The 16,969-nt window shown below is 40.1% G+C and overlaps 1 protein-coding gene across 11 annotated transcripts in view; it reads left to right on the top strand.

Moving 5' to 3' along the window:
* Positions 1-16,969, top strand: part of SCHIP1 (schwannomin interacting protein 1) — a 535,265-nt gene that overhangs the window by 473,742 nt on the left and 44,554 nt on the right. The window contains exon 1 of one of the 11 annotated variants that reach the window (XM_012782753.3): positions 4,398-4,810. The exons of 8 other annotated variants lie outside the window; for them this stretch is intronic. In XM_012782753.3, coding sequence (XP_012638207.1) covers positions 4,781-4,810 — 30 coding nt within the window. In that variant the 5' untranslated portion in view covers positions 4,398-4,780. Of the gene's footprint in view, positions 1-4,397; positions 4,811-13,854; positions 15,729-15,895; positions 16,380-16,969 lie in introns of those variants that run through there. 2 more of the 11 variants (XM_076004307.1, XM_012782752.3) reach the window with 2 other exon arrangements.

Below are 16,969 nucleotides of genomic sequence, written 5' to 3'. Positions count from 1 at the left end.
TACCTCATTATGTAAATGCAGATATTCCAGAATCCAAAAATTCCCAAATCCAACGCACTTCTGGTCTCAAGCATTTTGGATAAGGGATACTCAACCTGTAGGGATAATTAATTCTTCTTTGGGTGGGGCATTCAAGGACCTAGTTTTCCCTGATGTCCACAGGATTAATTTTTCCCACAAATCCTTTTCTTTCATTGCCCTGTAAAGAAGCACCACTGAAGGCTGTATGATAGGTCCGTCTGCCTCCGCAGCATCCTGGGGAAAAGCTTAAAAAGCTACTGCGGTGACTTTCCTGCTCATCATCCCCATCCCTGGCACTTCACTTTTTCACATTTCACTGTGAACATTTTCAGATAGAATTTTTTCACAAATACCCATTTATGTGCCACCTCGATCCTACAGCGGATGTTTGCTAAACGTGCTTTGTCACAGCTTCCCTCGATCTGTCACATTTATCTGATACGTTTCAGAGTAAGTTGCAGACACCATTGAGCATCCCCCTAAATATTACAGTCTGCATATCATTCGTTCAAAGTTTAAGTAACCCTTATTTATTCTTTTGAGGTAAATTTATATGCAGTGAAATGTAGATATCTTGGATATTTTATTCAACGTATCTTGACAAATGTATACACCTATGTAAGCCAAACACTTAACTCATACAGCTTAAACCAGAAAGTTCCCTTGCTCCCTCTAGGTTAGTTCCTGACCCTGATTATTCACTTTTGAAGCTGTATGCTCAGATGGTTTGTGGATGTGACTTTTAACTACTATATTTATTGTCCAAAAACACCCGTCATTCTCTTGCTACTAATTGCAACAGTTGAAAAAAATTCCTTTCTGGATTTAACGACACAGTAGTTTGTATACTGGCAGAAACAGAAACAATGTCTTAATCCAAAAATATTTTAAATGTTTCCTCCTTTAAAACATATTTTGGATTCATATTTAGGTAGAACTCCATTGCAACCTCACTTTTCCTTTATGATGGATTTTGATTTGAAGGCCAGGCTACTTTCATTCAAAGGGAGTGTATTTCTCCAAATCTAATGGGCCCTCATTTAGCATTTGTCATAGTATATTAAGGTTGTAATAATAAAATAACACAAACTGGGTAGCTTATAAACAACAGAAATTTACTTCTCATAGTTTTGGATACTGGGAAGTCCAAGATAGAGGCTGGCAGATTCAGCTTCTGGTGAGGTCTCGTTTCCTGGTTCATAGATGGCATCTTCTCACTGTGTCCTCACTTGGTAGAAGGGGCAAGGCAGCTCTCTCCGGCCTCTTTTATAAGGGGACTAATCCCATCATGAGGGCTAACACCGTCAGAGTGGTGATTAGGTTTCAATGTATGAATTTTGAGGGGACACAAACATTCAGACCGTAGCAGCATTGTTTTATATGGAACATACTCATGTGGTATGAACCCAGAAAACCATGTTTGTTTCTCTGTATTCCTTCCCTTGCTGCCCTTTTTGTTGTTGATGGGCATATCACAACTTTCGTAGGTGTCAGTTTTTACATCTGACACCTAAGAAAGTTGACACTTTATAACATTGTTAGATTAAATGATCTAAATGATCTCTTGAGGTCCCATCTAAATCTGAAACTCAGTACTTTTCATGGGAAGGGAAGCTATGAAAACCTGAGAAGAAATAAAGAATCTCTATGTTACAAAGACCATGCTGGAAATTAAAAGTTCATCAATAGTTTTTAGTCAAAAACAACAAATGTTACTGCAGTTTGGTAAATTATTCTAGCTTAAATGTTCTTGGAACAGCTGGTTTCTGTTTAAAGTTCTCTCTACCAGCAAATCATAATTTAAATTGTAACACAAAGTCCCTTCCAATGAATGACTATAAAGAGAAGCTTGCTTGATATATTCCTTTTTTCATCTTGTTTATACCTCTTGGGAGGGTTTTTGACAGGGTTTGGGATACAATTGTCAGAAATGTGTTCTCCCCAGAGCCACCTCTGAGTCACTTCCTCTATTTATGGAACAGCAACTGTGAAGAGTGGGATCATGTTTAGACCTTTTTTTTTTTTTTTTAACAACACATGATAAAAGTCTTTAGGAGCTTATGTAATATATCCCAAAGTCTTCAGTGTTCAGAAAAGAACAGAGACTAGGAAGCAGCTTTGTAAGCTCTGTACAGCTTGGAAGCATGTTCCTGAGTCATAAGGTCAGAGATTGTCATGGTAGTAACTTGAGTAAAGTTCCAACAGCCTTTGAAGTTAGAGCTGTTGTCTCTCAGAAAGTTGGGATTGTGCCTCCTATATTAAAGATAAACTTTCCATTTCATCTTATCTGCTACCTTGAAAAAGGAACTTTTCCTTTGGCCTGCCTCTCCTTGCCCATACTTAGAATTCCAGAACCTTCATTTTGATGGTTGTATAGCAAGGCATTCCATGCAGAAGTCTCTGTGTCTGTGCTGTGTAGGGTAGCAATAGAGAAAGAAGGAATTTGGGAAAGATTTATTGTTTATTGTTTACTTTCCCTGAAAAGTTTCTGTCTTCTTTTCTTCACCTTATACTTAAGAAGACATATTACCTAACCCAGGCTTGTGCCTCATTCTTCAAGCTTTCATTGTGCCCCTGGCCAATGAGCAGACCTAGAAAGTCCTGCACATGTTGCCTGCCCCACCTCTCTTCCATACTGGAGAGAGAAGAGCGGAGAGCTTCTGCAGGGGACATCTCCAGTGTACTTTTCCTGTGAACTCAATGCTGAAGTCGGAGCCTGTGAGAATACCAGGAGTTGAGTTTTCCCTGTCATTCTTTTCATTCTCCCAACTAGGAAGGCTGAAATAAGTGTATATGTGAGTGTATCAATGGAGTTGAATTAAGGTAGCAGGCATTTCTCCTGTCTGAATCTCAAATAGTGAAAATTCAGACTAGTGGCTGGGCGTAGTGGCTCACACCTGTAATCCTACCACTTTGGGAGGCCAAGGCGAGAGGATTGCTTGAGGTCAGGAGTTCAAGACCAGTCTGAGCAAGAGTGAAACGCCCCCCCATCTCTACAAAAAATTGAAAAAATAGCCAGGCATGGTGGTGCACACCTGTAGTTCCAACTACTCCGGAGGCTAAAGCAGAAGGATCACTTGAGCCCAGGAGTTTGAGGTTGCTGTGAGCTATGAAGACTCCGCTGCACTCCAGCCTGGGTGACAGAGGGAGACCCCATCTCAAGAAAGAAAAAGAATATTTATAAAAATGGGTTTTTCTCTTTCCAAGAAACAGATGACTTATTATAAAGTTAAAAATACATTACCAAATATTCCTAACACAAACTCTCACCATTTCTTAAGAAAGTGCGTGATATGAGAACTCGTCAAACATGTTGACTTCACTCAGGCAAAAAGTACTTGTTTTTCTCTATCAGGAGTACAGTGAAGATTATGTGGTTATTGGTAAGAGGAGAAGTTTTTGAGAAAACAGATATTAAAATAGCTTAAAAATAATGACCCTATTGATTTTTTTTATAAATCTGGTGGTTTAAAGTCAGTCAAATTTTTGTTAAGTACCATTTATGTGCTCAGGGCCATTTTATTAAGAAACAACAAAACCAATTGCCTGTGGTGACTGACGAATGTAGATAAGGAAATTTTATTTTTTTCCCATAATTTTCTCATCAAATTAGCTTGAGGGATTTACAGGCCCAGTTTTTCTTTTTATATATCCTAAAATCCTAGAGTTTGACACTCAGAAATTGGCCCCAGCTTTTCCTCCATGAACATGTATCATCCAACTTGTGTTTCCTTTGATTATTAACAGCAAGTCCAGAATTCTTTGTTACCTCTGTTAGATAGGGATGGTCTGCTTCAAGGATTCTATGTGCTGTATTGGGCGTGTCTATATATTCAGGTCACAGCATTGGGTAATATATATGTACAAAGACTTACTTGCAAAATAACTTGCAATTGAGAGTTTAGTTTTCATGAAATAAATTATACTGACTTTGATATTTTAATAAGCTCTCTTCTTAAAAAAACTTATAGAAGCGATTATTACATCTTATTTCTGTTTGACTTAAAAAGCACCTAAGAGCCAAAAAATAAGTGGGAATTTAAGGAATTACAGAATAATATTTTTAAAGGGTGAAGCCCATCCTTTTAGTTATAAAGTTGACAAACACTTCAAAAACTCAACATAGAAAACATCCTTTCAATGTCAGTATTCAGAGTGGACTGTTTTCCCTTCAACGTGTTAAAAGTTCTAAAATTATCTTTAAGGCCTCTTTTTTTTTTTTTTTTTTTTTTTTTAATAAGCACCAACCAAGCAGCATTAGCGGGCAGGAAGGATGATGCCGGAGGTTAGAAATGTTCAGCTGCAACATTGATTTGTGTCTGTCTCTCTCTCTCTCTCCCTTGCTGGCCTTTTTCTCATTAATGAGGACTAGAATGTTTCCACATCAGTTAACTGCCTTCATAAAGCACCAGAAGGTCACACCAGCTCCAGACTGATCCTTTTCTTTGTGCCGATAATATAATTGGCTGATTGTGCCGGTGATGAGCGCGCCCCCTCCCCCGCCGGCCCAGCTCCCGTTCGTGAGCCTGCCTCGCTGGCTGGCGAGGACTGGAGAGGGAGCAGCTCGGCTCGCTGCGCGCCTCCCGGCACAGGCAGTGCCACTGCGCAGGTTGATCAGCGAAACAGCATCCATTTTAATCTGCGGGGAGCCCCTGCCTGACCGAGGCGTTCTCTCCGCCTGCGGTGGGTGCCCCGCGCCTCCCCTCCGCAGCCTCGCTGGTCGGTCCTGCTTGGGGTCTGCGCCCTAGGATGCACTGAGATGGTACATCAGGAGAACTGCTCGTATCAGGTAAGATTTAAAAGCCCGATTTTGAGGCCGGCATCCTTTGGGAGGAGGAGGCCTTCCTCTTGCAAAGCAGCAGGTTGCCTCTTTCCGGATGTCTGAGGGATTTTGCCATCCCGGGCTCCCGGCCTTCATCACAAACAGTATCTGAATTGTAATTAGGTTTTCTGGGGAGTAATGGGGCAGAAAACGCTGCTTCCTTGGCCTTGAAAGCATTTGTTGAAATTCAGAGAGATGATCTGTGCTTTGCACATTCTGTGTGTCTGGGCAAATAAGAGGAACTGCTTTGAACTGTAATTTGAATCTAAGGGGTTTCAGAGGAAAATCTGGTTGGAATTTCACATCGATAACATTGAAAAATGTGACTTTTGCTCATTGTATAGGATGCAAGTTGCTTCACATCCAGTTTTTTGGAATGTCTTTAAGAAATTATGTAAATAGGAAGTCATGATTGATGATCTTAGAAATTTTCAAAAATCAGTACGCACTTGCCACTGAAAGTTGCACTGGTATGTCTTTTTGAACTTATTTTTACTCAAATGTTTTAAATGGTTAGTAAGAAACATGCCTCAAAAAGCCCAGATAGAAAAATTTTAATAATACATATTCATCTGTGTGCTAATTTGCTATTTGGACTTAAGAATTGAATACTTAAGCAATTTCAAAAGATCAGCTCTAGAGTGTTTAGTAACTCAACTTGGACTGTTGAGGCAAGGTGGAAAGTCCTTGTTGTAAACAGCAAGAGTGTTCTCAGAGAAATTGCTCTTTGCAGGAGCAGGCATGGAAATAGTTCAGGTCCTGGAATAGTTAATATTGGGATTATTACTCAACTGACTGAGTTTAGAAGCTCTAAGAGACCAGTTCTCTAACTTAACAATGCCTCTTCCTTGTGTGAGGTAGGTTACCTGGGACAAGCAGGTATTTCTTATAATATGGTCAGATTTCACAGTGGCAGACAGGTGCAGGCAGAATAGTACACAAGACTCAGGCAGTGGTTTCTCAGCTAAGTATGCCTATAAAATGTATTTATATACTTTTCTCTGATTAATAACTAGACTTTTGTACTTGTAGGCTTGTTTTATAGTATTTTCATTTTATAGTATGTTTGGGGCCATAGATCCTAAATAGCAAGATTCACAGGAATTCTTTTCATGAGAAAGGGGTCAGAGATGCTGAGAAAACAACCAACACTTCACTTACACATAATATGAAGCTTAAGGGTGGGGAATGTCAGTCCTCTACGGAGAACTAATCTATGTATGGCAAGGTTCCAAGTGATTGAATTACTATAATAATAAAAATGACTTTTCTTCTCTTTTCTGATAGGCTATTTATTTTTTGAAAGGCAAGGTACTATACGATTATTCCCTATATCTTTTCATTAGGTTGAACATAATATCATTGTTTTTGCAGGTCGAAAATCGGTATAATATCAGCAATTTCATCCGGAGAAGAGGGGTTATGTTAGTTTACTGCTTCTTCCAAACAAAGATAGATTGATTTTATTTTATATGAGCTACAATATATAACAGTGTCATTGTGTGCTTAATACTTTTGAAGTATTTATTGCTTATTTCCACAATAAAATTAAGAGTATTAGGCAGATAACAATAGTCAATAGATTCTGTATCTCCATGGGGTTTTGTAGTAGAACTACCTTCATATGTGTGTTCCTTTGAAGTGCTCTCTTTATACGTAGCTCAGCAAAAACAGAAACATTAACCTTGAAGCCAAATCTTAATCCCTCTTAGAAACCTTAGCTTTAGAATCCAGCTGGCACCACATGCGATTGGATTAGAAAAGGTGGTTTCTTTAAGGCAGCTTGATGTTTTCTTAGTCACTGGTGTTATGTACAGTTTGATGTTTTTCAGGAACTTCCTCTTTTTTTGACTGGGGCTTAGTTATTTATTTTTTAAGGATGATAATGCAGTGGTTAAAGCTAATTCCTTAGGTTGGTATTTTTACCATCAGAGGACTGATTCTTTTCCTCCCATAAATGATGTGTACCAAGATTTCTTAATGGAGAGTTTATGAATGGGGCTTCAGGGGCCATTTCCCCCAAATTATATGCACATATAGATGCATATTACTAGTATTATTACTGTCATCATCATCGTCATCATCACAGCAATAATGGCCTTTTAACTGGTACCTGCTCTTGCACTTGCCCCCACCCCACAGTCTATTTTCAGCAGTGTCCAGAATGAGCTTTTAAAACTGAAGTCAGATGATGTCCCGTATCTCAGAATTTTTCAAGAGTGCATCATCCTACTCCAAGTAAAAGCCCCCCACAAGTCCTCACAGAGCCCACAGGGCCTTACATCAGCTGGTCCCTGTTTCCTCTTGGACTAGTCACCTGCATTCCTGCTTCCTTCACTGCCCTCCCACCATGCTAGGCTGGCCATGCACCCCTGTTCCTCGTGCCTGGCGTGCACCCCTCACCCCTAATGTATTTGCCAGACTTAGCGAATAACCTGCAATGTTCAGGACATATTTGTACTAAAAGAGTGTCCACTGTTTATCTGAAATTCACATTCAACCAGGTATCCTATATTTTCCCTGGCCACCCTACCCCCACGACTCGTTCTCCACTTCCTTCAACTCTTTGTACAAATCTCACTTCTTGGGAAGGCCTTCTCTGGACTCACTCATAAACTTGCTGCTCACCAGTTCTATCCTAGTTACACTTTCCTAATTTATTTTTATATTTAGCATTTATCACCATCTATTATAGTACATATTTTACTTATTTGTCAATTTTCTGTCTATCTCACTCCATGTAAGCTCCATGAGGGGAGGGAGTTTTATCTTTTTTTCCTCTGCTCTCCCAGTGTTTAGAATAGGTCCTCTAGTAACATAGATGGATATGCCCGCTAAATATATAACTGACCAAGAAAAAAGGTATTGTAAATACTGTAACATCGTGGTTTCTTGTATTATGACTTTCAGTCCTAATACAAGGACTCCTTCCCCTCCCCCCACCATTAACCTGTACTGTTTTCATAGTACCTGGGTCAGGTTATCCCCTTGTTTTCTGTTAGTGTTCTTGTCTGTGAAATGGGGGTTTTCCAAGTTAACATCCTGGCATGTGAGTTGGCAGGTCTGGTCACTTTCTAAATAAATCAGTTATCAATTAAGAGCCACCTTTTCTTGCCATTGTTTCTTCTGAGTACATCAGGGGTTCAGTGAAGATTGTTAACGGGCCCAGGAAAACCATGCCTTGCCTCATTTCCCAATTGCTAATATATAAATATAATTGTGTGTGATGCTAATGTATAAGAAATACAATTGATTCTTGTGTATGGCTTTCTCAAATAGATGATTGTTTTGAAAAAGGGAGTTTTGCTGCTACCAAGAGCTTGAACACCCGTGTTTGAGCAAATTTTTGGATACACTGCACTTTGAACAACTTAAACTAAGAAAGAGTGAACAGAGAGAAATAGTCATGCAGAATTTTTTGTGGTTGTTTGTTTTGTTTTTAAAGGTTCTCACATTGTCATCATCTTGGTGTACTTTTCTCCCTCACAGGATTTACGTTAGCAAAGAGGCATGTGTTGTTACTGAGGCATGTGTTGTCATTTTCAGTGGTAGCCCTGTTAGGAGATGGAGCTAGCGACCTCCATTTTCCAGTCTTGGGAGGAAGCCAATCTCTTCAGGAAAGAACCCTGCACACAGCTTCAGGCCTGGCAGCCTTCAAGGGGCCAAACTCTTCTAAATGGTTTTTGATAGAGAGCTTAGAAATGCTGTTAACTTAAAAGCACAAGTTTAGGTCAAAGGGTCCATTTTGCTTAGAATCTCCTAAATATTTTTCCCCTTTTCCTGCAGTTAGGTTTTGGGATAAGTATGTATATAAAAACAATGACATGCTTTCATCTCTTTCTTGCCTCGCTTAAGGGCCCTTCTGACAGCCCAGATACAGATAACACTGTCATGTTCTTAGCTACTATGGGAATGGAGACTTGAAAGAGAAAAAGTAAAACGCTGTGTAAATGACTCTCATCTTTTTCCTCCCCTGGAAGCATAAAGACTCCTTTGAACACACACCTGATCATGAGAAGCATGGTCAGAAATCTTTACCACTTCCCCACATTCCTTAGAATAAATTCTAGACCTCTTTGTATGGCATTCAAGGCCTAATCAAGATCTGATCTCTCAGAAAAGCTTCTCCCTCCAGCCCCTCCATTCCTTCCTCTACAAGCCATCAGTTCTTCTTCTTTGCTGTGATGCCTCAGGCTGAGATGTCTCCTACCCACACACCACCTGTTTCCACCTCCTGTGGGCTAATGCAGCTTCCACAGTTCAAATGCCACCTCCTTTGGGAAACTTTCCCCTCTCATCCCCTAGTCCAAATTTCTCCTTCTCAGTACACTTTGCTTTTACTTCTATTCGAACTCATATATAGCTGTTAATATGTAGATGTGTCTCCCATTAGACAACAGGCTTCTTGAAGACAAGGACTTTATTTTAATTTCCACAAGCCCCTGGCTTACACATGGAGTTTGTGTTCAATAAATATTTGTTGTATTGAATTGTATTTTCTACAGTCAATGTTGTTCTGAGTCCCCAGGATCAGGGCTTCCCATCATAATCCCAGAGAGAAGCTGAAATCTGTGCATTGCTACAGGGAATTGGTGAAGCTGATCCCAGCAGTCCATGTTCCCGGCTTCTGAGTCTCTTGGCCGGTTGCCAGCACTTCAAACATCCCATGTGCCAGAATAGGGGATGCAGTGCAAGGAACAAAATTAATGACTGAGCAGAATGCATGGACATCCCACTCTTCCCAAATACAATGCATTAAGAAAATACCTCCATGTGCCAATTTCTTCATTGAGAGAATTTTCCCAAGGTGAACTACATGGTATGTCCCTAAGTACTTTGCAAGTACTCATCTCCAAACTGCCTTTCTTTTCTTTTCTTTTCTTTTCTTTTTTTTTTTTTTTTTTTGAGACAGAGTCTCACTCTGTTGCTGGGGCCAAAGTGCCGTGATCTCAGACTAGTTCACAGCAACCTCAAACTCCTCGGCTCAAGCGATTCTCCTGCCTCAGCCTCCCGAGTAGCTGGGACTATAGGCATGCACCGCCATGCCCGGCTAATTTTTTCTATATATTTTTAGTTGACCAATTAATTTCTTTCTATTTATAGTAGAGATGGGATATCGCTCTTGCTCAGGCTGGTTTCAAACTCCTGACCTTGAGCGATCCTCCCACCTCAGCCTCCCAGAGTGCTAGGATTACAGACGTGAGCCACTGCACCCAGCCTAGCCTTTCTTAATATTTTGAATTTTGCAAAGTTTTAAGATATCCCTTTGCCATATAGAGGGATAATTTTATTGCCTTGTGGGACACCAGATTTTTCTGGGGCAAAATGTTTCAGCCCAGTTGAAGTGTCATACTCAGCACATAAAATAAAAGACACTCTATATTGGTTTTAAATGATAAAACTAGGGAGTGTATCAGTTTAAGTAGTATACTAAGATATTCTTAAGATTCTTGCTAGAGAAAGTGGTAAACCACTCTTCATGCCTAGATTCTAGTGAGTAATTTAATGGTTAACAAAGGAAAGGAAATATATTCTATTCCTGTTGATACCAGGCCAAGTGAGGGCTCATTTTCCAATCCCTTCTTCCTGTGAATGAGAAAACAAGGTATCAAGTTTGAGTTCATTGATAATTCCACCCAATGTAAGCCTGGTTTCATCCACAGCAGGGAAAAGTATATTGTAATGGAAAAGGGTATTTCAAAGCATTTTAGGGCACTATTTGATACAGGCTTTTAAGTATAAGTTCCATGAAACAATTTTCTGTCTTATTTATTAATGGATTTATTAATATTTTTTGATTGGGAAAATTTTTTCCATAGTTAATAATGCTGAAGAGTACTTTGTCCTCATTGTTTTGCCTGTTTAAAGTGCAGTTGTGTTATGCCTTGTCAAGATACAGTTATTGTTTTCTGAGGAGATGGTAGCCTTAAAAATTAAGAGAATAATTTTGGATGTAAATTCATCTGCATTTGTTTTTAGCCAAGACATCTGAAAATTTATAATAATTTGTATGCTTTACCACAAAAAAGGAGCACAGTGTTAAGTGCCCTAAATGGAAAAGAAAATTAACAGGGCTTCATTATGGGCCTGATTTGAAATAGAAATTTAGTACAAACACATCATTCTTATTTGAAGTAGTACTTGGGGCCTCAAATTTCATGATTTAGACTTCACGTGATTTTAAGAAATAAATATGTAAGACATATTTTCGGCCAAAGTTCTAGTATTTTCTTTCAGAAAGGATGGTGGGAGGGGAAGGGGAGGAAATGGGACATCTCTTTGGGACGTAGCACTGCCTCGATGCTTTTTTGACAGTAGAGACCCCACATTCATGTATCTGTATATATATAAAATCTTGGGTGACCAGTCACAGTCTCACATACAGTTCAACATTAATAGAGCCATATCCCATTGCTTATTTATATTCTCTATACTGAGGGAAAATTTGAAATCTTGATGTATTTAGTATTCCCCTGAGTACTATATAGAAGCTTCAGAAACTACCAAGCTTCCTGAAATAGAAAGTAATTTGACAAAACTACTTGGATTCAAAAGAAAATAACCGTCAGAAAGGCCTAGTGACAATCAGTGTAGGAGAGCCATTAACACAGAACACACAGAGAACATAATGAGGGCATTAAAATCGGTCCCACTTGGAAGCCATCAGAGTGACCCGCAGCCGAGTTTCTTGTGCTCAGTTTTTAGTTGGGCAGAAAGGTTTACAACTATGGCCCTCAGTCTTTTTTTGGTGTGGGAAAACATTTGAAACTCTGTCTACTCCCAACATTGCCACCTATCCTGGCCAACACTCCTAATGTCATTATCTTAATTTTTAAAATCTGTACTGAAAAGTCCACTTAAAAATCACCTGCATATTTTCATGGCCTTTCTAGTGATCAGAATACCTTAATTGAAAAGCAAATCAAATTTAGATGACCTTTGCAAAAGAATTTATTTGAAAAGCATTTATAAATCTAGCATATGGAATATGGGCATTAAGGCTGAAGGGAAAGCAGTAGGAGACTGAAGGGTTAATCAGGATGAAATTGAGTTTCCGTCTATGAAAAGAGAAAGCTTTTGATAATGCATAAGTGATTTCTCAGTAATGTGGTCAGTGTTCTCAGAGTCAATAATTTCCACCAGTGGCTGGTAACGATCATTTAAAAGCATCAACTCATGTGTGCAGTATGCCTTGCAATTCAGATCATGGCTCAACAGGAACTGAAGCTCTGCCTTCCAGTCCTTGAACTTCAGGGCAGGAGGGTAGGATGAGGCCCTTTCAACCTCAGGGATTCTAAGTGGCTAGGAGTACGTTTTCTAAGGGAGAACTGTTTAGAATTATTTAGTATTTAGAATACTAAATAGTTAGTCTTTGGGCCCATCTATGCCTGAACAGGTCATTTTTGAGAGAGCAGCGGCAGAAGAGGAACCAGCGACAATCCCTGTGGGAAGATAGGAGCACCTGTTCTCCCCCTGTTTGTGTAGCCACTGCCAAACCGCCAGGCATTACATTCAAGTCAAGTCTCTGCTGAGATGGTGTTTGGTTTTCTTTTTCTTTTTTTTTTTTTCCCATATTCATTTGAACCTCTTGGACATGAAATTAATTACAGTATTGATCCCAAGCATCTGAAGTCAGGGTCTTGCCACCCTGCCTGGAAATATGGTCTGAAATAGAAGGATAATGGATTTTTATAATGAATTTTTTTAAGTTTTAGAGCAGTGCTTCTAAAATTTAAAATACACCCCCAAATCTTAGCGATCTCTTTTTTAAAATGCAGTTTCTGATTCAGTAGATCTTGAGTGGGACCTGGGAGTTTGCATCTCTAGCACAGTAAGTTCCCAGGTGCTGTCGATGCTCTGGTCAGAGAACACACTTTGAGTAGAAAAACTCTAGAGAGCATCGAGGATCAATGCTATCACACCCAACGGGAAACTGTCAGATGTCTTGAGCTGGCACAAGCCCTCATGACAACAGTGGTACAGCCCTGTCTGGAAAGCGTTGGGCCAAGGAGCCCGTCTATGTGCTGAGCTTCTTTAGGGAGGGGGCAAAGTAATATCACCACCACTGGGGACTGTCCTTCAAGATCTTACATCCATGTTTCAGGAAGAGATGTTCTATCACTTGTCTTTATATGATACTCATTAGAGAATCACAACAAGAAAGGAGGTGGTAGGGGTAGAGGAGGGGAATGGTCTTTTAGTACTCTCACTACTAATCCTTTTTGCTGGTGTTTGGTTGGGAAACTTCCATCTTAGATTATGAGGTGCCTTTCTCCAAAAGACATACATTAATATATGATTAATGTATATCTTTATGCATATTTATATATATAGTAATATATTAGTACATAAATACTAATTTGTATGTATATACATACACATAATCATGAGAGTTCAATTTTTCTCATTTTAGCTGTTTATTTAAGCCCACCCAGTTTAAAGTAAAAAGTTGTTAGTAATGAGCCTTTGCCTTTTTTGTATCTTACTGAGTCTTGTCATCTCTAAATTTTTATAACTTCATCCATGTTAGCTATTGATTGCAGGTTGCTAATTGGACTAGGATGCTAAGCCAGGTAAGAGACTGAAATTCTTGTAGCAGCTGAACTCTAAGTAGAGCGAGCTGAGATCTAGAAATCAGTACAGCCACAGAGCCGGGGGCAGAACGCTGCTTTGCTGCTATTGTAAAAGAGCCGTTTTTCAGGTCCTTAGAGCTTTCCAAGCTCTGGTCTGCAGAGTGTACAGGGCCTGCAGGATCCTAGAGCCTCTCGTCCACAGAGCTTTCATGAAAGGCTGTGCTGAGGGCTGGGATAACAGGATAGTGGAGCATGCAGGTGGGTGTGGCAGCCCCCCTCCTTCAACCAGAGCAGACCCATTTTTACCTTCTGAACATATGTGGGTCCCCCGATTTCAGTTGAAAAAGCACTAATGTGCAGTATTAATGTTTCCTACTGTGGACAGCATTTAGAGGAAACATTTGAAACAACATATTCATTTCTCCTCTGTTCACAAATTTATTCAACAACTCTTCATTGTGCACTCATTGTGTGCAAAGCAGTGTTCTAGATGCTGTGGCATAAACAAGGTGAACAAACACAAATCCCTGTCCCCTTAGAAGAAAGCTTCAAACTGTAATGGCTATTGGAAAGAAGCCACGATGATGGCAAAAACATCATGGTAAAGTAGAAAGGAAAATTCACCATACAGCTGGCTAGCTCATGACCATCAGGGAAGCAGCTTTCCTTTCATTTCTTGAGGCTTCATTAGCAGGGCATGTGTGCTGGGTATTCCAGATTTATGATTTATAAAACGTTGATTCAGCGCATGATGTTGTTAAATGAGGAACACTGCTGGATTTCTCTGTATTGAATTCTAATTTTTAAAAGCCATGCTTGATTATTTTATTGGGCATAATTGTATTTTATGGAGGCAGCTGGCAGGCAGTGGAGGGAGTCAGTCTAGCATACCCATTTAGAATAAGGGCCACAGAGGCAGGGAACGCAGATTCACACTCTGACCTGACCACTGACTGACTGGCTGCCACGCCTTAGGCAAGTTACTTAACCTTACTGAGCTCTTCACTCAGCTGTAAGATGCGACTGATGACAACGTCCACTCCAAAGGGTTATTGAAAGGATTGCAGACATATGTAAGAGGCACGTGCAAAGTGCCTGGCACAAGGGTAGCTCTTGTTGTGTTAATATGTGTCATATAAGAAGGTGCCTACATCCTTCATTTTAACTAAACTCCTTTGGCTGGCTTTAATATACATAGGGTCTTTCAAAGTAGAGCATTCTTCATTTTAACCCCAAAGCCTTTGCCTTGTTGAATTCTCCTGCACTGTGGACCTCTGCACTGGGGGCAGCACTCAGTGGCCAGCAGTGCCACAGCCCTGGGATGCATTCTGGAGTGAGGGTCCCGGGGCTGGAGGAGAGCAAGATGGGAGATCTCTGTGAGGGAGAAGCCCTGCCCAAATGCATGAGACACAACTTGCTATTGTAATGTTGAACAAATGGGCAATTCATTCTCTTGGGAACTGAGGTGGGGGGATAAAAATGGAGTGAAGGGAGAATTTGGATTTGGATCAGGGGCTGTAGAGGAAAGTATTTGCTTTATAGGAAGTAGGGCTGTAATTAACTACCTTGAGACACATTTATGCCACAAATTGAATTAAAAAAAAAATTACAGAGAGAAATAAGTAGACAACCGAAGGTGAGCATGTCAGCAGAGCTTCAGATGCCAGAGGTTACCTTGAACGGCATTTTTGCTCTTAGAACTCTGTTCTTAGCAGCGTGGCAGTTGCTCAAGAATCTATATTAGAAAATTAGTTGACTAGGACACTTGCTGCTTTCTATCTAAGCATATCAGAGTGTGAGATGGTGTTGCTGATTGGAGTCTTGGCCTTTGAATTCTTCTGTGGCCCATTTCTCCTGCAAACAGGAACTTTGTTTTTTTAAGTAAACAGTGGGTGTGTTTTTTAGTTTGTGACGGTAATAATTCAACGATGATGAGTGTGTGCTCTTCCATTCGTCTGCTTCTTGCACCGGGGCATCCTCCAGCTGTGGGCCTCTCCCTCCCTGTATGTAAAGCTTGTAAACAAAACCAGAAGCCATGGGAAAAGGGTAAAGAGAGCAGCAGAAAGAACGTTTGCTTTTGTGGAAAAGCCCGCCACTGGTTGAATTTAAAGAAAAGTTGATGGATCTTTTTCTCTTGCTTATTTTAATAGAACAAAGCACTGCTCGCAGGGCCAAGGGGTCCTTCTCTGTGTTGAAAGTCAATTTCAGCCTTGTGCTGCGACTCCTAACAGAAGATGAAACTTTTACATCTGATTGTAAGAGATGATCGGTTTGGGGAAAAAGAAAAAAAAAAGCAAACATCTGTCTTGCAGGTCAGCCTTTATATTACACTGTTTTCATTTCGTCGTGGGATACCAGGCTTTTAACTCACTAGTGAAGTCTGTGAAGCTGGAAGTCTTAGAAGCTATTTTTATCCCACACAGTCCACCCCTGGTTTGGAATAAGATTGCTAGTTTTCCTTGCAGAACTCTAATCCACACTCAGCCCTGAACTGAGGAGTTGAGTCAGCTGGCTGAAGCTTCCTGTCTCTCTTTTCCTTTATTGGGAACAGGAAAGGTGCTGTGGAGAGGAATCCGGGCGGGATCGTACAGGGGAAGGTGACAGCAGATGGTGGGAAGGCTGCACTCTCGGCCAGCGGGGTGTCAGGAGCAGAGTGAGCCTCAGAGAACAGCAGCTGCCCAGCGCCAGAGCAGGGACAGAGCAGGCAGGCTGGGCGGGGCCGTGTCTACAGGACAGAGGGGGAAGCACACACACACTGGGCACAGACTTTTAGCTGGCTCTCCATGTCAGCATGAGCAGTAGCCAGGGCGCCGGGCAGTTGGCACCTCAGCCTATCAGAATTCATGGGAGGTTATTTCTTAAGTGAAATTCTAAAGAGTTAAAGGATGAATTTGGACAGTGATGGAATGGATGACATCATCAGTCAAGAATCCTTATTGGATATGGAGGGGAATTATAAAAAGGTAAGGGGGGAGAGCTCTTTTGTTTATAAACAATTGGACCATTTTTCTAACTGGGAGAAAGATCACTCTTGAGGAGTAGCCAAATTCCACACTCAGTGGCCATTACCATGATATACTCAAGAAAACTAAATGCACAGAATTAAATGCATTAAGCTAAGAGAGTTCTTTCTGCTTTTCCCAGCTTATATTCATTAATATATTTATAGAAGTAACTAAAATACACATGTTATTAATCTGAAGTTGAAAAAATTCTTTTATGCATTTAATTGCTAGTCAGGCCTTTAACGTAAAGGAGTATTTTAAAAATTATTGACAGTTCACCTGCTATAATTGCTAGCGTGTTTAACCTCTTTTTCTAAGTTTGACTTTTTTAGCAATGAAAAATTATAAAGCTTTATTAAGAAAAATGAGAGTTTTAAAAAATTGTTATAGTATCTGTTAATCCTTTGCTTGCCTTTTCTTTTGAAAGTTAGGAAATATATTTTGAGAATGTTTTATATGGTAATTCTCTGGTAATAACAGGCCCAAGTAAAAATAGTTTTAGTTATATGGGTGAGGTCATGAAATTGAACTACAAGTATATACTTGTC

Source organism: Microcebus murinus, chromosome 1 (genome assembly GCF_040939455.1).
Source record: "Microcebus murinus isolate Inina chromosome 1, M.murinus_Inina_mat1.0, whole genome shotgun sequence".
NCBI classification, from domain to species: Eukaryota; Metazoa; Chordata; class Mammalia; order Primates; family Cheirogaleidae; genus Microcebus; species Microcebus murinus.
Note: the sequence above shows the minus strand (reverse complement) of the source record. Positions and strands in the feature narration are given on the sequence as shown.